The sequence below is a fragment of the Hippichthys cyanospilos genome, chromosome 18 (genome assembly GCF_059441005.1).
Source record: "Hippichthys cyanospilos isolate Australia breed blue-spotted pipefish chromosome 18, RoL_Hcya_1.0, whole genome shotgun sequence".
In the NCBI taxonomy this organism is placed as follows: Eukaryota; Metazoa; Chordata; class Actinopteri; order Syngnathiformes; family Syngnathidae; genus Hippichthys; species Hippichthys cyanospilos.
The window spans coordinates 4,858,726-4,885,582 of NC_142386.1; the positions used below are offsets into that span (position 1 = coordinate 4,858,726).

Sequence of the window (26,857 nt, forward strand, 5' to 3'; positions counted from 1 at the left end):
TATGTCAAACAGAAGACACCATCAAAATTTGCAAGAACTGTGATCAGATTTTAAGATTCTACATTTCAACTCAATACATGTATGAATGTGGCCGACAGCACTGTGATATATTCGGAATCTTATCCGTCTCACAATGGGAGGTTTGATGTAGAGTAATCCCTCATTTTTCACTGGTCGTGCTAACTGTATATAAAGTGTGTGAAATATGTTTGGTAAAACCCTCCGTAACTTTCTTTCCCATGTCCAGTGATCTCATAACTGTAATATGGAGGTCTAACAGTCTCTTTTGGGCACAAAGTATATTTTTATTTTTCAACATAACGGTGATTTCAGTGAGGCTCCAAATGGCCAACCCCTCGACCCTGCCCTTGCCTATTTCTGCATGTCAGGTCACTCTGTATTCTGCAACACGTACGTTACTTATAATTTTTGTTTAAAGGCTCTGATAAAATCACAGTAGGAGTATGGGTGAGATTTTACGGCCAATGTTAGTCAAAGTCAAAAAGAAGGGGCAGATCATTCTGGGTGTTATCCATCACTAACTCTCCTGCTAAGTGTGTCAGCCCCTAAAACCTCAAATTTCATTCAAGTGGTTTGAGGCAACAGAGTGAGAGATTTTGACTTGCGCCTCCCCTACACGAAACTCAGGACGGGGTCACTTTCCTGCATGACAGGAAACAACATGAATTATTATAAAATCCCAGCAAGACAGGATGCCTCTCTGCATCACATGACACGCGATTCCTGGAATTAAAAAAAAATCCCCCTCACCCTCCAACCTGTCATATAGAAACTGTGTAATACAACCTGCTTGAAATCAAATTTGTGCAAGTCATCCATTTGTTACTAATGAGTAACTATGAGTTATTCATTATCAACCCGGTAGACGCACAACTGAAAATTTGGGGTTGCCAAACAACAGCAAAAATCTCACTTGTTAATAATTCATGGAAAATGAGTTTGCTTTCGGGAAATCTAAATTCATCACCAGCTGCTGTTATGGTCAAAATCCATTTTTTCTCTGACATGCAACACACCTAGCTGATACTACACAATACACAGTACCGGTCAAAAGTTTTGAAACCTTTTCATATTCAAGCTATTCAAGTTTAAAAATGCACAGGTGGGAGCTATTTCCCAGTCTTAAAGCATCATCCACATCATAAAGTTGACAGGAAAAAAAAATAGGATGTGCAATAGTGTCATCTTGGAAAAAGGTGCCTACTTTGAATAATCTAAAATCATATTTTTTATGACATTTTTAACTTTGGTAAATGATTCCTTAAGGGCTGTAATAAAAGGCATAAAATCTAGTAGTTTTATCCAGTTTAAAGACATTTCCAAACTTTTCAGCAGGTGACAACTAAGCACTGCACTCATGTTTCAATTAATTTGCTCTTAATTTGAAAAGAAACCGACGTATATGAAATCAATAAAACAGATTTGCTAATACGTGCAAAAAACGTACTAAGATGCCCTCAGAAATGCCTTCACAAATCCACAGGTTTACTCGTAACCCCAGGTGAGTACCTGCTCCATAATTCCATAATGTAAGGTCCACAAGAACAATAATTTGATGAGATCAAGTAAAAGGTCGAATTTGGCCAGGATTGGGATCAGCACCAATTTCCTTCATTTTGCCTGATCCCCTTTAAGTGAAGCAGCAAGCACAATACCATGAGAGGAAGCACGGACAGTGTGACCTATACAGTAGCTTCTTTGTACTGTAATCCAACTGGACACCATATTACAGGTAAAATCGTTTTGGGTGGCCTAATGCAGGGATCTGCTTGGACTCCAATGATGTAATGCACTTCTAAACACACAATCCATCTTCTCTCTCTCCGCTCCCCCAGCTTACTGCTGGCTTTCTTATTTTTGGCCAGTATCTCAAACTGCTTCATCTTCTGCTTCCTGTCAATGACAGCTCCTCTCAAATCCATGAGAGCAGAGCCAGCCTTCTTTTTCTTATTCTGCCGAGCCCCGCGTCCCCGTGTTCAAAATGAGCAGAAGGGTTTACTTTTAATGCGACACTATGAGCGGTTTGTGACGCCAAATAAGGTCAACAAAATGGCAGGAACACAGTCGTGATATTTTTCGCATAAATGTCAATCTGATATCGCCAATGAAAACCGAGAATTATTATGATGATAAAGGCAAGCTTTTGGATACAGCTCCTGTATTGGATCTCCTTGTTCCCACAGTGTTGTTGTTGAACCATATTCCAGAACATCAGCAAGTCCATCTGCATTTGTTACCACTCAAGGCTCGGCTGCGAATTATGACTTTGTTGCGCTCGGCGCTCAAATTGCATCACTCAACGGCCATGGAAAAACAGTGTGCACTTGTTGTCTTGGCTACTGACGCTTGACATGCCGTATCATGAGGCACTAATCCAATCACTGGTGTGTGTAAATGCAAATAAATCTTGTTTGTCAAATCAGTCACGACGAAAAGAAAAAGATGGTATAGAAGGGCCAAAGCAGAATTGACTCTCACATCTCCATCCAACTTGAAAAAACCACAATGTTGGCTGCGGTTGTTGTTTGACACTGGAAATTGAAAAAGTAAAATAACAAAGATGAATATATTGCTTGTCTACAATTTTTTTTTTGTCTTGGGGCAATGACAGTGTGAAATTTGATGCAGCTCAGAAGCCTACTCTGACACTGTGATTGACGGAAAAGTCATAACATGACAGAGAAAAAACAACAAGAGAAAAGAGTAAGGACGAAGCGAGATCTCGAATGAGATCTCGTGAGATCAGAATGCCGCAAGATTTCTCGTCCCTGCACGGCAAGAGTTTTTTGGAGTGGGGCAGGACAGAAGAAAGCACTGCTTGCTAATGTTCTGCACGACAGTAAAACACTCCACCAAACATGGAAAGAAGGTCAGAGGACTTCAAAATAAATCTCACCATCAAAACGGACAAGAACACGTTGCTCCGCTTTTATTTTGAAAGTGTTTCTGGCAGCCTGTTGCAACACCAGTCGACTTGACTGACCCATCTTCCGAACGCACAAACCGCTACACAATGTTATTCCGAAACCACGTTCAATTCATGGCGCTAACACTCCGCTTAATTGCACCGACATTTATTTGATTGTGTTTGTTGCCAGCATGTAGCACAGCGCCTATCATAAATTAGCTCTTAGAGAGCGGCATTCAATTGCCCCTCGAGAGCAGTCAAATTACTTTACAAAGGCAGTTTAATAGACGTAAATGACTGCACACTTTGATATTATGAAATAGTTGCCATTACTACTGATCACTCTTGAACAAACCAAGCTGACTCAAATATCTAAAGTCTCTATTTATATGGAAGAATATGTTGAAAAAAAATGTAAAATTTATAAAAGTTGGTCTTTCACAGTTAAATGGAAATGGTATTTGGTCTTCTGTTTTTAACATTGGTTTTCTACAAGCAAAAAAGAACTGTGATTACTTTCAAATCACCTGTGAGTCCATAATTTGTTTTTTAAGGTAAAGTTAAGGATAATTTTACCTTATGCAACAGTTAACACGAGTTGCATGCATTTTGTTAAACTATTCAGTAAAAAGATCGATTTCAGCTGCAGCTTAAATATGAGCCTGACTCTCTCCTTTTACATTTGCATATGAGGATTGTTCACTTTCTTGCAGTCTGCTCAATAAAAAGAAAACATTTTGAAAAATTGATCGCTAATATTAGGCCTTGTTTATGAAAACTTTTGTAAAAATCTTCCCTCCTCTCATTCTCGTAGAGTCAATCTCGTGCAACATCTCGTCTCGAAAGATTTGTGTGTTGCTCCAACCCTAGAAAAGAAACAAAGTCTCTGGGTTTTATTTCCAGACTAATTTTATGGCTGAGGGCGAAACAAAAAGGGCTCAGTGTAGCCACCAAGAGAAAGTGAAATACAATATTGCAGCATGTTGACATGCTGACTCTTAATGAATACAGTAGTCAAAATGTCCATCTTTATATTCAGTCATACAACCAGAACCTTGACATGAATCACGTTACCTATTCAGCCAAACAACACATATTCCGCTTGATTTTTTTTCATGTCATATGTAGTACAAATACAGTTAATCAGAACCCGAAGAATGTCAGCCCATTTGGCAGAAAAGAGACATTTAAGTGCCTGGAGCCCACACAGAAAGCGACAATGACACAAAAGCAACTGTGTAAGTCCAACTGTGCAGAAACTGTACAGTGAGCATTAACACACACACAAAAGTCAAAAGAATGGGCTTGTGTGATATCAACAGGATGTGGAGCTGTGGCTGGAACTCTGCAGCATCTTTGTCCGACAAGAATGTGAATGAATAGATAGCTTTTTTTTTTTTTACATTGAGTGGCACAGACTCACACTCATAGAGTTGACAGTAGACGAACATATAAGGGAAACTTACAGTGATACTTTACACCACAGGTGCAAGAGTTTACCACTCTTGTTTTAGATTTTAGAACGGTCGCTTGAAATTTTATTTCAAAGCTTCGAGGCGGTGACCGAGATCGGATCGACGTCATGGACCCTTGTATATTTCCTGTGAAAGTAGTGAAAATGCCCATTGCGTCCATAATTTGATGGCTTCTTCCTCCAACCTTTCAACAAGATTCATGACAATCCTCTGGCAAACAGGAAACAACTGATGGAAAGCGTCCTTGGATGACGTGATCGTTTTGAGCTATCTAGTGGCAATGTGTGTCCGTTTGACCTTTGACTAAAAGGTTCAAACTCGTTTGGGTGGTGCGTCGCAAGTGAGCACAAGTCACCAAGTTTTAACATTGCTGGGCAACTCAGGATACCGCTTGTGTTTTGTTAGGGCGAGTTTTTATTCTTCAGAGAATTAAAAAAAAGGAAAAAAAAGAAAAAGAAAAAAAAGAAAGAAAGAAGAAAAAAAAGAAAAAGTGCGCAGTAAAACAAATTTCAAATAATTGACAGTACTTAACACAACAGCAACAAAACCAACACTTAATCCTTGGTTACTTCAATTTAAAAAATACAAAAAATGTCATCTTTTTGAACATTCCCAGATGCGACAGACTTTTCTATTCCTCAAAGCATTCAACTTGAAGACCATAAATTGTCAAGGAAGTGCTTCTTGTTGCCACGGTGAAAGCAAGTTGGGGGGGGGGGGACGAAATGCTCAACAAAAGGTCACCCTTTGGTCTGGCTTTTCTGCTGCGTCAGCTTCATGGAAAACAGACAAACAACAAGCAAGATCAGGACCCAAACATCCCAAGCTTGAACATTAAAAGTGCATTTCAACTTTATTCAATTGGAAACTTTACCTTGGTTTACAAAACGCCCAGGTTAACACACTCCAAATCTGTCCAACTTTGCCTTGTCACTTAGTGGGGTCATTTCTGTCACGCCAATGCATTTCTCATTACGGAAAAACATCTCAGGGGCATGGCTTGTGCCGTGCGATCCAGAAACACAGCTGGACAACGGCAGCGTCAGTCGGAAATATTTACTTTCTTTCCTTTCAAATATCATCACGGCATCCAGTTGGTGAATGTTTAAAGGTTAGAGGTGCACCCCCGAGCGCATGAAATCAGAACGTCTTTTCCGTCCGTGACAAGCAGGTGTTACACATGTGGTCAACATGATGTAAGAGAGAGTGAGTCCAAACAAAAAAAAAAAAGTCCACTTAGATGAATGAATGTGTCTTGAGAGTAACCCTATCCAAGCGCCTATCCACACCTTGTAAGTATGACTTGCTATGAAAACACTTAAGGAGTGCAAAAAGCAAAAGAAAAGATTTTTTTTCATCACTTTCCAAAGCCTAAACTGGCAACTCGGACAGTAAATATGTCATCAGGACGAGCCGCCGCCAAGCCTTGACACACACACACACATATATGCAGACTTATGCATGCACAGCAAGAAAACAGCTGAGACGTAATTCGTCAAAAGAGCAGTCAAAGAAACACGCTAATGTTGTTTACGGCAACATCTGGATCGCTGGCTTGTAGCGCAACCACATTTGGCGAATATGACGACTAAGATGACCGGGGGTATACATCAACAGATTATTCGTTATGATGTGTAAGCACAAGGGGAAAAAAAAGTCATTTCTTTTAAATTATAATTGAGTGTTTAATTGCTCTTACATTTGACCATTTAGGGGTATTTTTATTCTTACACAGCAGAAACACGAGTTCAATGTCTTCATTTCCACAAAGGTGTTTGGAAAAATATGTTTAACTCGGCTTATATCACTAAAAAAATACAACCTCAATATTTTTCAGTCATTCTGCATGATTATGATTTTTATTGATTTTCAACACAGCAATAAACCCAATAAACATTTAAAGAAACTTTTTGTATTTAAAAAAAAAAAGCAAAATGTTCAGACAACAATGTGTATTCATTTTAAATCAGTTTTAACAAACTTAACAATCATACAATAGCTTATGCATAACTTGTAGGGCTGGGGAAAAAGTTGACCAAGCCAGGTGTCGCCTTTAAAAATAGGTCGACTAAATGTATGACATGAAATATTAGTAGAACAATTTAGTGAAAACATGTTTTCTAATGGTGAGTGTGTGGGGCAATCCTTCCATGGGGGCATATTGAAAGTGAACACACACGCACACAATTGGAAAGGAGCAGGAACAGCAGCATAAAAATAGCCCGCATTTGGATTCACTTAAAATGCAAACAGAGGCCAACGCATGACACAGCATGCTGTTTGACAAAGCAACTCTAGCGTGCACACACTGGAAAAGATCCCTTTGTCCGCCTGAGCAGATGGCTTTCATCACATCTTGACGAGTCAGAGTGGTAACTGGGACCAAGTGCTGTTCATTCCATGAAAAGTGTTGTATTTGCTGAAAACCAATGCTGGAAAAGACATCCCTGTGTTGAATGGATTTTTCTTCCAATTCACCCATCCATCCATCTTATCCTCACGTGGGGCGCAGGCTTGCTGGCGCTTATCCCAACTGATTTGGGGCAGTAGACAGGGAACACCCCGCACCGGTTGCCAGCCAATCAAAGGCCGCACAGAGACAAACGACCATTCATGCACCCAATCACACCTAAGGAAAATTTAGCACATCCAATACACCTGCCACGGATGTTTCTGGAGTGCGGGTGGAAGCCGGAGTATCCGAAGAGAACCCACGAAGGCTCGGGGAGAACATGCAAACTCCGAACAGGGAGTCCGGATTGAGCTGGATTTGAACTCGGGTCCCTGAACTGTGAGGCCAAAGCGCTAAACCGTATTTTACTACGTCAAAATTCAAGTTTAGTCCGTTTAGCAGACGAGTAAAGTTAAAAGTTAGCGTAGCTTTTTCGAATGGATGCACTTCTACTGTGGCGCCTTGAAATACGTTGAGAACTATGGTGTACGGAAATGTACACACACCCCAGAGAAGAATGTCCTACCAATAAATTGTGTGTAGTATTTTTCTTGAATTCTTTGCTGGCCCTAAACTGAATGAATGGCAGTGAGGGCCCAACACACATCAACAGAACAATGAACGCATAAAGCGAAGGAACAATAGTCTACCATAAAGTCCCCCCGATAGAATGAACTGTGACTGTAATGGTCAATAGTGGGCAGCAATTGTTTAGGGGGGGAAAAAGAAAAAAACAGGCAGAAACAAGAGAACGGGAGTCACGCTAGAGAAACAACCCTGAGAGGCACCACAAATGTCACCTGTGGATTTATAGTTCTTGCTCCCTTGAAGGTTTTACGGTTTCTCCAAATCAAAAAGCAACGTGGGCCATTTTGAAGTCAAGCGGCATTGGCTGTTTCCTGGAAATGATCGCGAAATGTAAATGTTGACCTTTGTTCCAAGACACATTTTTTTCCAAAGGAAGTAATGAAAATGTCGAAATTGAGCGAATACTTTCAAATCCACATGCGTCCATCAAGTTTTTTGACATCAAAATATACCCGTAAACGATCTTTAAGTGTTTGAAATTTCAATACAATTGAAGGATAACAAACAAGGCAAACGTCCCGAACGGCAAATGATCTTTTAATTCACCCAGGTTGAGACAACACTATTAACCATTTAACTGAGTTTAATAAATGATTTGATACAATCGGAGTAAAAGAAGAAGAAACAAAGAAGAAGAAGAAAAACTGTACATCAGTGAGGCTTTTATATTCTCCATCCTCTTGTCCCAGGACCAAATAACTTTGGTATCCTAGCAATGGGCACAAAGAGAACATGACAGTCCAAGAACAAAGTTCTGTTTTATGTTTTTTTTTCTTACAGTACCTCATATGCCTTCGGTCTTTGTCTTTAATGTAAATTTCCATCTTCTCCGATATTTGGATTTCACATTGGAACCTAGTAGTTTGTTTGTTTGTTTTTTCCGCGCACTAATAAGTGCGCCACCCCCCACCGCCAACTCCCTACCCTCATTTATTCTCTGCAGCGCTCTTTGACCTCGGCCTCCCGCCCTCATTTTGGAATTTTCTGCCACGCCTGCTGCTGACACAGCCAACACAGACAACAAGGGATGGTTTTCCTTTTTTTCTTTTTTCCCCCTCATCTTTTTTAGAGAGCGCCTGTGGGGGGAAATCGGCCTAAGTACCGTCAGCCGCCTCTGGAAAAATACACAGGAGGAACGCGTGATGAGCTCACTTGGCCTACAAGCGGACAGCCTTGTAATTTAGAGGAAATCACTGAGATTTCGACAGGATTTTTGTTTGTCGGTTAGTTTGCCATTGAGAATGTTTGTACCTGTAACAGTCATAAAAAATAAACAGCGTTCATCAAGATACTGCACGCTTCACCAAAGATTAGATCCAAAATGCACAAAAACCGACCAAACAAAAGCTATTGTTTCATCAGACTACTTCACGTGTCACTCCGTGTATCGTATGACGAAAACATTTTAAAAACCGAAACGATCAAGCATCGGCGCAAGGCGAAAACACCCATGAATCACGCGCACGTTACAAATCAGGCCAGCCCGAGCGGAGTAGTGACAGCGAGAGAAGTCAGCGAGAGGATGGAAACCACAATAACCAGATTAGAGCCAGTTTCCAAAATAGCCTGCGTCCGCTTCCTCCCCGTCGCCCAACTTAAGCCTGAACTCCGTCGCAGACAGCGCGCGCAAAAAAATACAGCAAAACGCCTCAAATGGCTGCTGCTGACCAGATGAAAGGCGAGCCATGCGTTCGTAAGCTCGCGTTTGACGACTCGGAGCTGAAAGTGGCTTGGGAAATGCGCGATTCACTATTGTACAGATGAAGGTCATGCTATATAACTTAAAAACAAATTGCGAGTGGGATCTGAGTATCCCCCTTTTTTTTTGGTAATAACTTCTTTGTGCAATTGTACGACAGATAACGCACAAAATGGCTTTTATTAGGCACACGTCTTTCTATTTTTAAGTCATATACAGGCAAGAATTTTCAGGATTTTAGAGAAATTTAGGGGCACGTAGGGATTTAAGCAATGGCTGTCACGGACGCTTTCGGACGTTTTGCCTGTTATGGACCATAAGCGGACACTGTGCCCAGTAAGGGGTTGAAATGTTAATGGAATATTTGACTAATCTAGACATTTTCAGCAGTAAATTGACTGAACATGACGTCGCACACAGTTTTACACGGTTGGTCGTGACGATTGTGCTGTGAAATTTGAGTCAACAGCAAGTGGTAAAATGTACTTTTAAAGGTCTCAATTGTATTGGAAATATAATGACCTTATTAACTATAGACATAATATTAACATTTTACTGCTTTTACGGATCAGTAAATTTTGATTTAGTTAAATTATGAGTGGTAAATCTATTAAATGTTTTATGTTGGTAATAGTTTCAGACAATCTCTGTTTAATTTTTGTACTATTTTTTAAAATATTTTTATCTTGAAATTCAAACTATTGAGGCGCGCACCTGGCCGATATTGTTGCATAAAATGACCTTTAATGTTCTGATGTTTCAACTTGTCATTTGGATTATGCCTGAGATGCCAAGTATGCAACAATTGCTCTTTGGCAAGCTTGAACTTCTACAAAACGGCAGCCAGCGATAAGTGAAGCTGAAGACGGTGACCGTTTCAACATTCTCGGCCTGAGTCCTCCCTGACCTTTTTTTATTGCTTCTCCCTCCCTCTTTGACTCCTGTCAACACGGCGGAAGACCAAACGAGAGATTTTCGCAGCTTGGCCGACTTAACTGCTGCGGTAGTAAGGAATGTGACATCCTGCTCTCATTTGTCTTTAAATAGCTCGATATAACGGCATGTAAAGTGATAAACGCTGTCGGCGAAGAAAAAAAAAAAACCCAAAGGAATTAAACGTGACGACGTCTTTCTTGGCTTAAGTTAGCGGCGCTTGTTTCGAATTACGGTCCCTTTGGAAAAGCGATGACGGTCTTGACGTTTCCATGGCAACCTGCACAACTCCACATACATGTCCTGTATATGCAGAACATGAATTCCAGCCGGTGCAAATTTGTTGTATTCTCCGCTTACTTTCTTTGTCCTTGGGAAGTACGAAGCGGAAAGTCCTAAAACTAGAACAGGATGAGGAAGCAAATCCCACATCCAGACGTCCACGCTCCCGACATGAAGACTGAATGGGAAGGTGGTTGAAACAATGCACTGCGAATAAACAGTTCAAGGCCTGTAGACAATTTATTGCCCAACATTAGCTGGTCTGTGTACTGGATTCAAAATCCATTCGAATGCAGCGGTATGTTGATTTTATCAAATGAATTGGAACGCCACTTATATTCCTTCTCCTAAAAATAAATAAATCAATCAAAACATAACTTCAAACACCACCGACTCATGTTTGCAGGCCTTGTATCGTATTTCCCTATGCAATCGTCTTCTGACTTATTCTGTCAACAGTTAAGAACATTAGCAGGTTAAAACCGTTCTATTCCACACCTCCGGCGACGATTCCCTCGAGTGCTAACTTGCATAGGCAATTGAGTGACAACAAACACTTTGCGCACTGAAAACACAAGCGCGCGGCTGTGTGCGTTTCAGCATGCGTGCGTTCACGCTCGTGTGAACGCTCGTGCATGCAGGAGCTGTCTCTCACACCTGCCGCTGCTCTCAATCAAGTATAAAACCGTCAACGAGAGGATGATAGAATTGTGTTCTTTTTTTTCAGCTGATTATTCAATAATGAATGAGTGAAACGCCATCGGCATTGTACCTGAATCAACTGAGACGGGCTTCAGTTACTCGCAAGCCCGGTGAGGACAAGTGCTCCGCTAAATGGAAGGAGAGATGAATGGGTGAAAGCACAAAGGGCAATAAAAGACGCTTCTAATTAGCTGTCAAATCAATCAAATTTATGAGGGAAAGACAGCATTGCTTTGGCATGCAAACCCTAAAGCCTACTTTGCACATTTTAACAAAATTGCAGCATCACAGATTTAATAAAAGCATCTGGCATTTATTCATTAGCAGTCTAAAAGGGACCTCAGAGTAATTCTTGATCCCAATGGGAAACTCAAAGCTGCCCTGAAGACGCAAGCAAGTTTCGGACTCAAATGCATTTTATCTGTTTGCTAACTAATTGTTAGCGTCATTAGCTCCCATGTGCGACTGTAGCTATCTCTCTAGCTACCGTATATTTTTAACACAAAAAATGTGTTTACAAAAGTAATTAACTATTTAATTGAGGCATCCAAGAAAACATTGTACAAGAATAACTATTTTTTGTTAAATCCGATTTTTAATCGGTATACATTATTATTGTGTGAACATGGCGACCATGATATATTGTTGAATAAATCAAACTTCATTTAAAACAAATATTGGTCAATTATAGTCGTAATTGCCCCAGAATGACTGAAATCATTTAATTTTTCGATCATTTTTTGATCAGTCATATTTTTAATGCTTTTTTAATGACCTGCGGAAATCCTGTTGCGGCAAAGCAAAAGATTCCAGTTTGTGTTACCTCAATAGACTGATCTGACGCCAAAGTCACAAGTGGTATGCAGTGTTGCTATGTTATGATGTTGTTGTGTTAAAAAAAAAAAATATCAAATGAAAAATGACCTTGCGTGATGGTCCGTTGAGCAGCAGCCCAGCCAGACAAATGAACCTTACATCACCGCTGTATTTTTCATCACCATTCCAAAACGCATTTTCTGCACTTTTTTGGTCATGACCGAATTTGCGCAAATGTTTTTAGATCTTTTGTTGTATTTTATCTGTTTGTTTCTCCACGTTTAAAGCACAGAAGTTGTCTAAGTTAAAAGCAAGAATATGCAAATGCTATTTTGGACCCCCTCTATTGTGCCATCCAAATCCATCATAATTAGGTTAAGAAATTTACATCTATCTAAATTTTATAGCATCTAGCTTTACCCGTGGCAATAAACCGCTAATCACATTTGAGGATTATGCAGCTTTTATGCACAAATGTAAATTAGAATGAAAAAATAATGAACATCCCCAACGCCAGAAACTAGCCCAGAGTAATGCCACTTTGCACCCCCATCCAAAGCACCACACCACACTGCTACCAGATTACACCATTAAAGTTGAGCTATTCCCGAGACCAGAACCCCTCAAATGAACCCATACTGCATTTGCGTATACAGGATGCCCACCAAATGTGCGGGGGTGTGATAAGGTACAGCGTGGTAAAATGGGGATCAAATATTCTTAGTGGGTGTTATTTTAAGAGCGAGCGCGAGCAGTGGGTACACACACACACACACAATGTGGGTCTCCATGCCAGTGGGTTATGGTTTGTTTGGGTCGGCCTATGGCAGCGGAGGCAGGTCTTTGCATGGAGCCCACCACGCAAGGCACGTGCTCTGTCTTGTTACTTCGATACATCCTATTCTCAGTGATTAATACAAACATTAGCTCAAGATTTATTTTCAGGAGTATGAATCATATTATTTAATATTAAAGAACTTACTGTATTTGCGTCAATGAGGAAATGTAAAACCCGTTGAATAAAAGTGTTTTAATGATATTGTGTTATAAAATTCATATAAATGATAAAATAGTGAGTAAATCATAAGTGGATTGGATTAATTGCTTAAGCATTAGCACAGCTAAAAGAAATAAACCTGAAAAGAGGGATGAGGATTGGGGTTGAGTCTTTTCAAGGCCACTCAGCGCAAACACAAAGAAAAAAGCTTACTCGGCATTCTTTCTTGACATGTTTTAAGTATCCTAGCAGACGGAGCTTTGATGGAGAGTTCAGAAGGATGTTGCCAATGTGAACTTTGCTTTCTTTGGTCAAACGATTTGTAATCTTTTTCCTAACCAGGCTGTCTACTTCACAACCTTTTGATATATGTGTATAACAACAATCAGTAGTAAAAACACTGTAGTAATTGATGAGCATTAAAGACTTGACGGTAAGTTATTCCATATTTCCTCTAACATGTGGTACACCCATCAGTGGTGTCCGACTTTAGGTAACATCGTCAAGTCCTGCAAATGATGCAGCTTTGTAAACTAAATAAATGATTTTGTCGCTAATGACAATGTGCATCCATTCAAAACTTAACATTTATTTCATTATTCAACAAGATAAAGGCATAAAACAAAAAAAAAAACAGAGATTGTCATCTAGTTATTTTCCGAGGCAGCTTGTTGAATCGACTCTACAAGCACTAGTGATACTGTATCCCCAAACTGCAGTGGGCTTCCATTGTGATGTGATATATTTTCAAAATAGCTTTAAATGTTATCATCTGTAACCCTTAAAACAATTTAGAATGAAGCATTTGACTAGCGAGAGCATGAACTTGTATTTGCGAAATTGAGCACTTACGTTTGCCTTTTTGAATTGTATTTTGAGAGTCATCTTTTAAGATCCTAAAAAGGACACGTAATTATAATAATAATAATAAGAAGAAGAAGATGAAGAATAATAATAATAATAATAATAAGAAGAAGAAGAAGAAGAAGAATGATCTAAGCATTTTGATTGATACAGTTTCATCCAACAATGATGAAACAGCATGATAAATGGTCAACCCGGCGATTGGTCCATGCCAACCGCAAACACTGTTAAAATCTCGCATATCTTCTCAGTGGTATTCAAACTTTCATTTGAGAACTTCTGTGAGGTAATGTATTCCATCTCTGTTACCGAACGCGCGGATGTGTGAAACCTCCCAGGTTCCCACATGGACGTAAGGTGTAAAGCTTGCGAAACCGGCTTGTCTCCATTCACTTTCAAAGCTTTGATGTGGCAGGACGGTGATTTTTTTTAACGTCAACGTGCGTCTACAAGCACGTCTGGGAATATGCATGCAATTGTTGTATTTCTGTCCCATTCAAAGTGCACCTGTGGGAACATCGCGACCGCCTCGTACTCCTGCAAGTCCGGGCAGTCACTTCTCAATAAGCCTGAGGTTTTCTTTCCTTCACTTTTTTTTTAGACTCTTGCAAATTAGAGCCACACCTTTTCTTCACTGCAGACTAAACGTTTCTAGTTCATTATCACATACTGGTCTTGAATCTGCGCCCGCAAGGCTGAGAGGCAAATGGAGACCTCAAGCCACAGATTCCCTTTTAAGAGGTTCAGAGGATGAAATAAATCATCCCGGGCTTCCTCTGCTGTGTTTTTTTTTTTTTTTTCCTGAATGCTGCCGTGCGATCACGTTGGTATAGTCTGGAAGACTTTTCTCACGATAATTTAGGACGATTTTACAAGTAAAGTAATGCACTATAATTAGTTGGAGATGGAGGCTTTGGTACTTGGGGCCAAGGGTTAAGATTAGGGTTGACTTTTGGGTTACGGTTAGGATAAGACATTTTCATAACATGTAGCAACACGCAAACGTAACATTCCCATGATAAAAAGCTCACGCAAATTGAAGACATAAATAGAATAGACGTGTACATATAATCTTTTTCCCAGGTTAACCAGACCTTCTCTGTTGTCTCACTTGTGGTCAACACATATGTTGAAACAGCTGAAAAAGTCAGCATGCCATCGCGCGGCGGTAATTTGCCAAGTGTCAATTCAACAATAAAGCTCGACAAGCACCTGCAGTATTTTTTTTTTTTTTTTTTAAGCGAAAGCGCAGCTGCATATTTTCATGATCAAACAGCAGCACTGACACCCAATAAAGTGAGTGGCAATCAGCTTCGAATTAAAGGACACAATTACACTTTTTTTCACTTTTCTGGAAACATTTCTTTCACCCAATTAGATGCTGGCGGTGTGCCCAGACATTAGCGAGTCATTTCGAAGCGGTTGCTGCGGTAACGAGGTCGGCGTGAGTAATACCACGATGCGACAAGAGGCTGAGTCACTGTCATTGAGTCGGGGAGTGTAACTTAATCAGTCCACATGATGAAATATTCAAAAGTCAACTCCGACATGAGAAACCTGCATGCACAGTTTTGGGGTTCAGGTACAGTTAGTACAGTAGTTTCTTTTTCAAACTGCTGATCGGGTCTTTAAAGAGCCGGTTCAAATACGCTGCAAGTATTATGCAATAGAATGAGCTACAATGTCGTCACTGTGAATTAAAAAAAAAAGTTCAATTGGTGTTTTCTTTTAATCTGTTCAAATGTAAAGGCAAATATTCAAAAGGATCTCCCAGTGATTCCCTAAAATACAAGATTAACTTGCTTTGAAACTCAAATCAACTTCACCCAGGGAAATGGCTGAAAAGGCCATTAATCTGCTCTGGTCATCACTATAAAAAAAAAAAAAAAACAACCAAAAAAAAAAAAAACAGATGAAACCAATAAGACATTTATTAATTACACAATTAAAAGAAGCAGATTCATTGACTGGCGATTTTTGTACTGCTCTTTCTGGTTAGACAGACGGGCGATATTAAAATCGATAGTGCTATTTTTCAAATGATAAAATCATTCCTGTTAATATTGTGACTTCACACACCACAGAAACACCTGCAGCAAAAACGACAGAGCATCACAGGAACTCAACATTATATATTCATATGCAAAAAATAGCTAGTTAGACACACTTACAAGCATAAATTTTACTTTAAATTTGACTCCAGAGTTCCAAAGGTCCACAATTATGTAGACATCTGTCAACCTTGTGCCAATTATGCAAAACCTCAATTTCCTGACTTAGGTTCTTTTTTTTTTTTTTTTTTAGTTGGTCATTCTGCCACTCTTGCCATTCTGATCCAATTTTGTGAAGGGGGGTGTGCAATTGCAAGGCAACAATAGTACTAGGCCAGCTCTCAATCCTGCCCTATTTTTCTTCACAAGCAGAGTACAGCACAGCTTGAGGAAGACCCCCAACCCCCACTGTGCTTTGCTGCATTGACACACACACACACACACACACACACACACACACATATAGACATGCACATACCTATTATAATAGATGCGTTTCCATTGGGAGGCAAACTATTTGAAGATCTCGCTTCAAATACAGAATATTCCTTTTCAAATCCACACTGGCAGCGCTCCTTCTCAACACTCCCATTATCTCCTCCACAAACTCCACTTCGTAGTCAAAAGGAACAAAAATAATAATAAGGCCACGGTGTACTTTTTTCTCTTTTTCCATTTGCCCCTTGGCAACATGCCCCTCAGGAGGACCTTTGAAAAGAAGCTCCGACTCCCTCGGCTCGCCATAATTGACAATTAGTTATGGTGCGGTGTGCATGCGTGTGTGCGAGGCCTTCATCCATCAGCACAATTGACAGCCGGGGCTACGCAACCGCTGCTGTTAGCCGCCTTAAAACTGGCCAACAACACGGTGGGTGGCGGCGGAAAAACTAAGGCGTAAAGTAAAGACGGCAGATGACAGGAGGGCAACAGGGCACGGTAGTAAAGAATTCCCATCCTGCACTGAGTCACCGACACAAAAGTGCTAATGTTGAAGGTCCGGTTTGAAGTGGAGTAATGGGCAAAAAGGCAAGGCCATTATCAAGACAGCGTTAATGGTCGGATGCGGGACTGTTTTGAAGCCGCCATAGGCTTCAGTCATGTGCTGCAAAAATATATGTGTGAGTACTGTAATTGAGGCTGTGAGGAACAATTGCTGTCATTACAGGCGCTACTGTTTGCGCATTTCAGTTTTTCGCATTTCAAAACACTGTTTAGCGGATACAATAGTTTTTTTCAACACGTCAAATTTATACTGCCTTTGTTACACAAAATGAAGAAAAAAAAAACACACACAAAAGCCAGAATCAACCAATCACAGCAGACGTAGAGCATAACATCAGCACCATTAGTGTAGTGCGAGGTTGTCCAAACTACTTCCCAGGGGCCATTTGCGCACCGCCATCCACAATTTTTTGGTCTGCAGGTGGTGCATAATTTCCTGTGTTAAATCTGAGTTGATGAAGTGAATAAAAGCAATGCACGATGCATTCTCTTGTATTAGCAAATTCAATCCATCTGAAGGCGTTGTCCTATCACCTCATCGCTCCCACGGCGCACGCACGCACACGAACGCACAGTTGTAAGGCTCATGAGGAATGCACTATTTTCATATTTACAACATGTGTGCACAGAATTACAAAGACACGTGCATTCCAAACTAAAGACCGAGGCTCCATTCTCTCAGACTTTCCAAAATCTCCATTTCAAGAGAAAGGATCATTTTGATGTCAGGCTTGTCCTCAAAACAACCATTGTGCAATCCGCCTCATTTGATGTCTGTTCTTGGAAACAATGATATAAAGAGAATAACATCAGCAATAGCTAAGGCTACTATGTCATCCGACGGAGGGAAACGGTACATGAAATGTTTCCCGATGAGCAGCGGCGCTCGGCTGGAACAGCAAAGAAAAGCCACAATGGCCATTCATTTTGGATTTTCCAGATCGCACCGATGAACAAAAATAGATCTGCTGAATGGGATGACACAGTTTCAAAAAAAAACTGCTGCTGCTGACACATAGTGGAAACTTCAAGTTCGTATTTGCGAATAGAGCGAGGTTCCCTTTGCAAGCAAAGGCAGCGCGTCGATATGAGTGGATGTTTTCAGTCGACTCCCCTTGCCAACTGACAAGTACGCGTGGGAATCCACTCGCGCCAACCATTAGCATCATATTTACAACATCAACTTGGTTGTAGCTCAATCCATTATCGCCATCCAGACAGCATGGGAGCCTCTTTGCACCCTCCCGCACATACCAGCACTCACCAGTCTCTGATAGACACGGCGCAGCGCTCCCAAACAGAAGCTGATGAGAATAGAGGCGCTGACAACTCTCACATTCTTACACCTTGACCACTAACAAGGAGCACTTGATGTACCACTCCCAAGCTCATATTTGCAAAACTTTCGATACGTCTGCAGGATCAAATGAGATCCAGTCAAAGGCCAAAAAAATGGGTAGCGGTTATAAGGTAGCAGTAGAGATGGAAATGTTATGGGCTGTGGCAAAAAGTCAAATGTGGTCCAATTTAACTTAAATTTGATGCTGAATATTGCAACAACTCGTGGTGTCAAACTCCAGTACCCGAGAGCATGTTTTCCGGTTTTCTCTTCCCGACACGCCTGATTCTAATGATTAGCCTGTTAGCAAGCTCTGAAAATGGTCCCACTCATTTGAATCAGGTGTGTTTGAGAGAGAGGGTTCAAAAACATGCGGGAAAACGGCCCTCGAGGACTGAAGTTTGACACCTGCGATGTCGGATGACGTTCCTCTGGCTGCCAATGTTAGAGGTGGAGCTTTCACGAGTTGTTTGAGTCCTAAATAAAGCAAAAATCGAAAGGGAACGTAAACAGGATTTTTTCACTTACGCTTGTTGTTAGATATAACATGACTGGAAACAACTACAACATTGACTGGTGTAAATTGAATGGAATAAAGTTCCCCTGGAAGGAAAGTAATGATTTTTTTGCTAGTGTTGATTTGCTGTTGACACTCAATGAGAAACGGGGGGTTTATGTTATTTGACTGTTACAGTTGTGTTTAGCCTTTGAATGTGAACATGTTTAGCGCTGAGCATCAGTCTTGCCTTGAGTGTGTGTTTTTTTTTTTTTTTTAATAATGTATTGATGCACTTCTTTTCATTGTTTTATTGCATTATCCATTAGGGGTTAGCTAGAAGCTTCGTTGTGTTGCCTTTTGATTAAGGAGTTTAGCTCAGATCTGCAGGTTTCTTGAATAAAGTAAAGCAAATGTGCTGCCTGTGTCATTTTAGAATTAAATTCAAAACAATACCTATATTAAGTTGTCTTCAGTTGTTAGATCCACTGTCAAAACATTGTTTTATGACTGTCTCTGAGCCGTGTCCTCTTTGTTTTTTTCCCCCCAATTCAACCGGTCTTTATTTTTGTTGTGAAAAAAATATTGCAATGCATTTTTTTTCATCCCAACAATGACAATATATGTTGAATTAGAGATGTCCAAATTGCAGCGTAGTGGCCAATAACTCATGTGGTTTACACTGTACAACTTTTCTAAATATGCAAAAAGACAAATTCGTATTATTATGCAATTATTTAGGAATAATTACATAGAAAAATTTAGGTCCGATTCATGAATAGTTCCCATTATTGATCAAGCAACTTTTAAAAATGAATATCTGATTGCAGATTGTGTTTGCTAAGATTCTGAACGTGGAGATATGATTGATATGATTGATATGATGATACCATCGGCTCCCCCAAAATCTCGCGAAATCCCAAACTATTTGCTTTATAACCTTTGACAAAGCCATTATGCATGTTGACTCATGAAGTTTAGTCTTTTTAATAAATGAAAGCAGAAGAACTTTCAAGTGTCCCTTGCATACTGCCATTTTTCTTCATGTGGTCCTCCAACAAAAAGGTTTGGACCCCCTGTGTTATTTGATCACACCATTCCCATTTTGGTGGATGTTGCAGTCTTAAAGTGATGCTGGTGTACCTAACATGACCTTTACTTCTGAGTAACCTACCATATTCGTGTGCAGTCATCAAACTTACTTTTGAGCGCCTGGATGAGCGCCTTGCCATCTTTGATGAGCTCCTTGATGAACTTGCTGGTCTTGTCCAGCTCTAGCTCGTGGGACTTGAGTCTTTCCCTGAAGTGCGGACTATCCAAGTAGCAATCGCTGAACTCCAGGGCGGGCAGTCCCATCTTCGCCCCCTGCCTGCGCGCAAGCTGCTGGGACCAGCCGGCAACAACAAAAGCCCCGAGGAGGAACCAAGAGGAGCGATCCCTAACGTGGGCTGCTATAGCGACTAGGGGGGAGAGGAAAAAATCCGATTACATAGAAACAGCGTGAGAAATGTTACCCAAGAGGAACGAGGCTTACCTGCATTACCTTGCGTTAATATCTTATTAGATTCAAGCTCTTCTGTGAGAACGGCACCAGTGCACGATCCAGCAGGAGCAAATGTTTGAAGTTTGCAGAATAAATCCAAGATGGCAATATAGCGTCCAGATGCTCATGTAAACCGGCGCTGCATTCCACTCGAACGAGTCATCCTCGGGTGTGCAGATGAGGGCGAGTGGGAGGCTGCCAGCACAATACGCGAGTGAGAGCTGTAAAAATTGTGGACTCCTCGCTCACGGGCTTCGCTTGGACAGCTCGCGGTCAACCTACCGAAACACGGCTTATCATTTAACTGACGTCTCTCTTGTCCAATCGGATGCCTTTGGTGGAGAAGGGGATGGGCTTTGCGCCTAAAGCATATGCGCCCAGAGATATCGCAGTAAGGGTACTAACACTCCGGGAGCGTGGAAAAAACTTGACAGCTAGTAATACTTTTATCCCTATTTAAACCAAATGCATATTTTTTTACAGCAAGGAAAAAATAAGCAAACACAAATACTTCCCCCGTCATAAATTTGCGGCGACATACTGTACATTATTGTTGTCGCTACTTCAATGTTTATCCACTGCAAAGGGATTCGCTTGCTGTAGTGGGGTCGTAGTGATGAGGACGTCACAAAGGCCATGGAAAACGCCTTAAACAGCTTTTTGGCGTCACCTGCTGGCAATAAGGAAGCATTACATCTAATTTATTTGATTTAAATGTTGTAGTCCTACGTGGAAAAACACACAAAAGTGTGTGTTTCACAAAATATTTTTTAAATTATACTATGAGAAAAATACTTGATGACAACAGATCTAGAAAAAATATACTTTACAAAAAAATAAACACAAAATCTAAATGATGTAAGATAATAAAAAATATATAATAATTATTAGCTCTTCTATATTGCTATGAAGACCAGCTATTTGGATTTTGGTTTTCTAAATCAATCAAGAACTACCAGCAAAATCGCCTGAATTAGTTCTCAAGAGTTTTGGGATATGAAGTAAATCTTCTTACATGTTATGACAAATGTATCCATTGTGTATCCATTCTCACCTGTGGTCCAAAGAATGGCAACACCGAGTCAGATAGGGTACTGGAGTCACACACCATTTGAGAGTGCCCCTTTTTTTTTTTTCAAAGATAATTTTAGTCTTGGCGCAGGCCTGTTAAAATGAGCCCTGCGAGCTAAGACGGGGAGTCGGCAGCTAAAGTGCCTGCTTGGGAAAAGAAATACCTAGATTTCCAAAAAGGCAGGATTGTTGTGTCTCTTGCTCACAGGTAAGGAGATTTTCATATAGGAAGCAGGTTGTTTTGATCTTGTTTGTTTAGAAATTTGAATTGAATAGGCCTCACTGCACTGCCACATCCCGATTGTTAGCTAAAAATCTGCATTGCACACTATTACAGCATCATTTACTTCACGTGTATGGTTCCCTTTTACTGATTTCAACTCAAAAGTGACATCACTGCCATCTGGAACTATTTTTATTTACTTAAATGAGTGGTTGTGAAATCAAGTTTAATCATGTGTAAACTCAGTGAAGCATTTCCTGTGCTCCTATCTCAAAAATGAGTTGTTTGGAGTCAACTTCCTCTCTCTCTCTGCACTCTCCAGGTAACATGAGCGGAGAAGGCAGCGCGTCTGCTTCACATCACGAGCTTCTAAGCCTGGGGAGGATGTCCGAAGAAGACGTGACGACGCTTCCCAGCAACTCGCTTGGCGACTTGTCCCGGCATGAGCCTCGCACTCTCACCCGGCTGCACTGCTACAATGGAGGCTACCAGCTGCGGATTCTTCCTGATGGGACCGTCAATGGTGGCCTGCTGGACAATGATCCCAATGGTAAACATTTTTTTTTTTTTTTAAATTCAATACTTATCCTATTTTGCAAAGACCCTGGCGATAAGTTATTATTCAATGTAAGAAACGTGGATACTTTATCTGCAGGTGTTTACTATGATAACATTCCGAGGAAAATCATAGCTGGGCTATTTTTACAAAGGACCTGGAGGCTTGGTGTATCATTAAAGAAATATCTATCAAATATAATATATGTATAATATAATGAAACATATGACCATATGAATAAATATATAAAATATAAAAAAAATATATAAAATATATATATATAAATATATATATAAAATATATATATATATATATATATATATATATATATATATATAAATAAATATATATAAAGTATATACAAATATATAAACTTATAAAAATACAGACAATAAAGACATACTAACAGGAATATATTCTTTGTTTGCGGAACACAACTAACATTGCGGAAGCCACACTTTTATTAGTTACAAAAAATAGTATCGCTTTTGGTATTAAAAAGATGTTACAATTGTTTTGGGGGGTTGGGACGGATGAATGATGAAACATGGTTTCTAACATAGTTTTACTCATTTTTGACTTATGCTAATAAGTCATTTTCCACTCTATGTCATTATATGTTAAAATCTGATTTTTGAATTTCATTTAATACTGTATGCAACATGTCATATGTGCTGCAGACATCCTGAGGCTGAGGGCTACAAGTGCTGGCAAGGTCGTGGTGATTGGCGAGCACACCAAAAGGTACCTGGCCATGAACAAGAAGGGATGCCTCTACGGATCCGTAAGTACAAATGTAATTCATTAAAAATAACACTATTCATAAATACAATTGTGGATATTGTATAGTTAAAATGAAGTACCTTACATCTTTCTCATTATTTTCAAAAATAAAATAACACATTATTGAATATTCCATGAAAATTTAATGTACTTTAATGTTTATTTTACTGTTTTTTTTAATGTTTTTACGATTAATAAACCAACCTACTATTTTATAAGATAAATGTTTGCTGGTCACGCTTATATTAAGTGGCCTCTTCAATCATTTTAAATTGAATGAATTAATGAAAAAAAAAGAATAAATAAATGAAATGAAATGAAATTAAGCAAATAAACCCTCCCAACTATCAGGTGATGGTTATTGCCCAATAGGAGGCTATTTTGAGAGACTTATCACAAAATTCTTAAGTATCATGACACACTTGTAACACGAAACAAGTGGAAGAATTTGAAGTGAAGCGTCACGATGGATAAACCGTATTTGCTCCCTTTGTAATGCAGCTGACGCTCACCGATGAGTGTTACTTCCTGGAGAAATGTGAGGAGAACAACTACAACACGTATCGGTCACAAAAGTACCAGTGGTACGTGGCCATCAAGAAGAACGGGAAAGCCAAACTGGGCCCCAAGGCGGATCTGAGCCAAAAGGCCGTCTTCTTCCTGCCGAGGTTGGTGGACGGGCATTACGGCGCCGCTGGACCTCAACAGCAAGATCAGCCTGATGTTTGTTTTTATCATTACAACACCGACTAATACACACGTACACAAGTGGGGCACGCAAACTGATTGACCTTTAGCCTCGTTGACGTGAATGTTGGCAAGTGTCGGTTAAGGTAAGGGCTTTTTTTTTTTTTTTTTTTTTTTTAAATCTCCTCAGGGTTTTCCTCCAAAGTTGCAAACGTTCGCCAGACAGTTGGAAAATTTGAAGTTTCAGCTGGTGGTGAACGTTTGCGAACATACGCGAACTCGGATGAACCCTGACGACATCATTATCATTGTAGTCGTATATGCCATGGCGTCATATGAAAGTACCATTACACATGTAATAATTCTGTTTGCTATAGCTTACATTTTTTTCATGACAACACTGAATTTCTATAACCGCATGGCCAATCTAGATATAAAATGAAGCAACTGCACTACCCCCCCAAACAAGTGACGTTTACTGTGACACTATAATAAAGATTTTTTTTTTTTAAAATGAGCCATTGTGGTGTTATTTTATTTATGACATTTTTTTTTATCGTTTTATTGTAACTGAGCATTGTTTAAGTCATTCAAACTCAAACCGTATTAATGAAATCCATTTTCAGATTGTATTTTGAGGTAATGTTTACTCAAATAAATGCTTTACATTCTAATGTATTACCGTATATTGTAATTGTCCACTTTCTAGCTGGTGACCCTCGCGAAAAATTCCTCGACATGTCAGGACAAGTTTCTTATTGTTGCAATTTTCATAAGGCCACAAGAGAGCGGCATAAGTTTCTTATGTTGCAATTTTCATAAGGCCACAAGAGAGCGGCATTGTTCTAAATTTCAAACGAGTATATTTCGTCCCTGGCTCGAGTTCTGATTTGGAAAGTAGTAGTTTGTAGGAGTAAACAAATCTTTTAATTCGTGTAAAAATGAATACACAGAATCACAGAACCAAAATGAAATTCAAATATCTTTTGCGTATATTTAATGCAGCTAAAATTAGTTCCTCTCGGGACAAAAACAAGTCTGCTTCTGATGATATAATGAGGACTAATGGAAAGTCTGTGCAGATGTCAACAGCTCAGACAAAGACAATGACTTTGGTTCACCCCTGATCGAGAAGAATTGATCCTTTTTCAAATAATGTGCACTTAATCTGGAACAGCTGAGCTCAAACAAGGCAGGCAGGGAAATATATATATATATATATATATATATATATATATATATATATATATATTTATATATATGAACACAGATTGTTGGTTGGCTACGGGCCTGTGGGTCTGCACGGGGCAGGAAGGGAATCATACACTGTAAACTGAACAAGGGCCGGCTTCCTCTGGGAGTCCCGAAGCTTGACAGCAGCCAAGATCTTCTGCGCACACACACACGCACAAACCTAAACGCATGCGCACACACGCACGCACACACACAAGCACAGAGACATTCCCTCATCTGTTACTCCTCTCTTTTTCCTCATTTCCATCTTTCTTTATTTGCCCTTCCTGCCTGCCTCTCAGCCTCCTCCAACGTCCGTCTCTGTCTTTTTGCTTTGCTCCTTATAACTTATGCATTTTATCTGCCTCTTTTCCCATAACTCTCTGTTAGGTTTTAGAAAAATAGACCATATCTTTTTGGTGCACCTTTAAGTGTCTATATCTCACATTACATAAACACAACATTCTCACTGTAAGACAAAATTGTTGAGCTCCGTTTGGCACATTAATGATAACCGTGACCTTTTACACTTCTGGGCCATTGCAGCTATAAGTATGATAGAAAAAAAAGAGTTTGAATTTTGAATTTTCTTACATCAGTACCAGTTTATCATTCAAACAAAACAAAATAAACATAAATAAAGAACAACATTCAAACCAAATGGCTCGAATATTTTCATATAAGATACCCAAATAACATGTTCTATGAGGTTTATTATAGCCTGACTTTTCTGATAGGCACAACAATCACAAATTATCTTCATGTGCCCTTCTGCATTGTATTATAAAGACCAGTGTCACCAAATAAAATAAAGTTACCAACATTTGCAGTCGCAACGTTACTAAGAAACCGCGAAATTATGCAAATGATATTGTTTTTATGCAACCAGTCCAGGGTGAAAATGGGCTGATATTAAAAATATAATGATCAACTTCCTTGGCATAGTTAACGCAGGTCCATCATAGTTCATATCAAACACACGCATTAGACAAATAAACGCTGTGTTCAAGTAAATCAGAAAATTGGCCACTGAATCACATTGTAGACGCAGAATGACCTGATTTGCGACGGGGATTAAAAAGGTCACTCTGTTCTCGACAGGCAAGCATACGCACGTGCGAGCGGAAGCAGGCGGCACGTTTCCGACAACTGATCCCCCCCCCCAAAAAATAAAAAATGCTGTATCAGAGCTCCTGATTGCTGAGCTATGAGCTATGATTCAGAATCAATAGGGCTCTTGATTTCAGAGCAGATTAGTAGCACAATCAACAAGTGTTGCGGGCGTTGCACTGTGGGACTTTGTAAGTCCAATTAGGCTTTTTTTTTTTGGTCAGCTTTCCACTCCGGCCGTCACTGTAATGCCAGAGTCATGGGCGCACAACGCATGTGAGCTGAGACTTGGAGCCACAAAGCAAAATAAAGCAAAAGGGGCCAAAAACAACGACAGGCAGATTTTAACCTCCATTGTGTTCCTTTAACGATCAGGAACCGCTCTGGCCGCTGAAAATAGCAACACCATTTGGTCAAACCGCAAAATCAATTACATAACCCACAGGTGTCAAACTCGAGGCCCGGGGGCCAGATCCGGCTCGCTACATCATTTTATGCTGATTTAACTTAGTTTACTAAGTAACTAAGATTTAACTTAACTTACTAAATTCATTTGATTTCACAGTCATACCGGCAGAAAACTATACCTATAATGTGGTCCATGATAAAAGATTTTTTAACACCCCAGACATAACCAACCAGGTTAGTTTTGTAAGATCAATGACCTTGCAATCCATCTCGGTGGGACCAAAAAGATATTAGCACGCAAGCTAACATAGATGTTAATCCAATGGAACGTAAAAAAAAAAAAAAAAAAAAATCTGCCGTTTGTGGAAAGAACAATTCATTTGCTGAATTTAGAAGCACCTCTATTCAGAAAACTCTGGATGACTATTTTAGTTACCATGAAAAAATCCTGGTCAGAGATCTCTTTGGTATTATTTCTGGTCCTGGAGAGTTTACATGTGCTATGTAGAATCTACAGTATATATGCCTTGTGGTATTATTTTCAAAGATAGGAAAGAATACATGTAAGGATCCCCAGTGGTGCCAAGGTAGCCCAAAAAAAAAATCCCATTACGCTGT

The 26,857-nt window shown here is 39.9% G+C and overlaps 2 protein-coding genes across 4 annotated transcripts in view; one reads left to right on the top strand and one right to left on the bottom strand.

The window, feature by feature from the left end:
* Window positions 1–20,436, bottom strand: part of LOC148408603 (rho GTPase-activating protein 26-like) — a 46,837-nt gene extending 26,401 nt beyond the window's left edge. For 2 of the 3 annotated variants that reach the window (XR_015868561.1, XM_088440690.1), the window contains exons 1-2: window positions 20,160–20,436; window positions 19,828–20,085 (exon numbers count right to left, since the gene is read on the bottom strand). Coding sequence is in view for 2 of the 3 variants with exons in the window: in XM_088440690.1 (XP_088296816.1) it covers window positions 19,828–19,981 (154 nt within the window). In the remaining variant the exon portion in view is untranslated. The remainder of the gene's footprint in view (window positions 1–19,827; window positions 20,086–20,159) is intronic. The other variant, XM_088440691.1, reaches the window with a different exon arrangement.
* Window positions 20,437–21,296: 860 nt separating this feature from the next.
* LOC148408605 (putative fibroblast growth factor 1) lies at window positions 21,297–24,005 on the top strand. Its single transcript, XM_088440998.1, has 4 exons — window positions 21,297–21,447; window positions 21,785–22,012; window positions 22,699–22,802; window positions 23,303–24,005. The coding sequence occupies exons 2-4, from the start codon at window positions 21,790–21,792 to the stop codon at window positions 23,552–23,554; spliced, it is 579 nt and encodes a 192-aa protein (XP_088297124.1). The 5' UTR covers window positions 21,297–21,447; window positions 21,785–21,789; the 3' UTR covers window positions 23,555–24,005.
* Window positions 24,006–26,857: the final 2,852 nt, after the last annotated feature.

Bases quoted from the DNA above. Each gene is read 5' to 3' on its own strand.
- LOC148408605 (XM_088440998.1), top strand. From the start codon at position 21,790: ATGAGCGGAGAAGGCAGCGCGTCTGCTTCACATCACGAGCTTCTAAGC. The intron at 22,013-22,698 runs GTAAACATTTTT...TATGTGCTGCAG, and splicing joins GCTGGACAATGATCCCAATG to ACATCCTGAGGCTGAGGGCT. The intron at 22,803-23,302 runs GTAAGTACAAAT...TTTGTAATGCAG, and splicing joins AGGGATGCCTCTACGGATCC to CTGACGCTCACCGATGAGTG.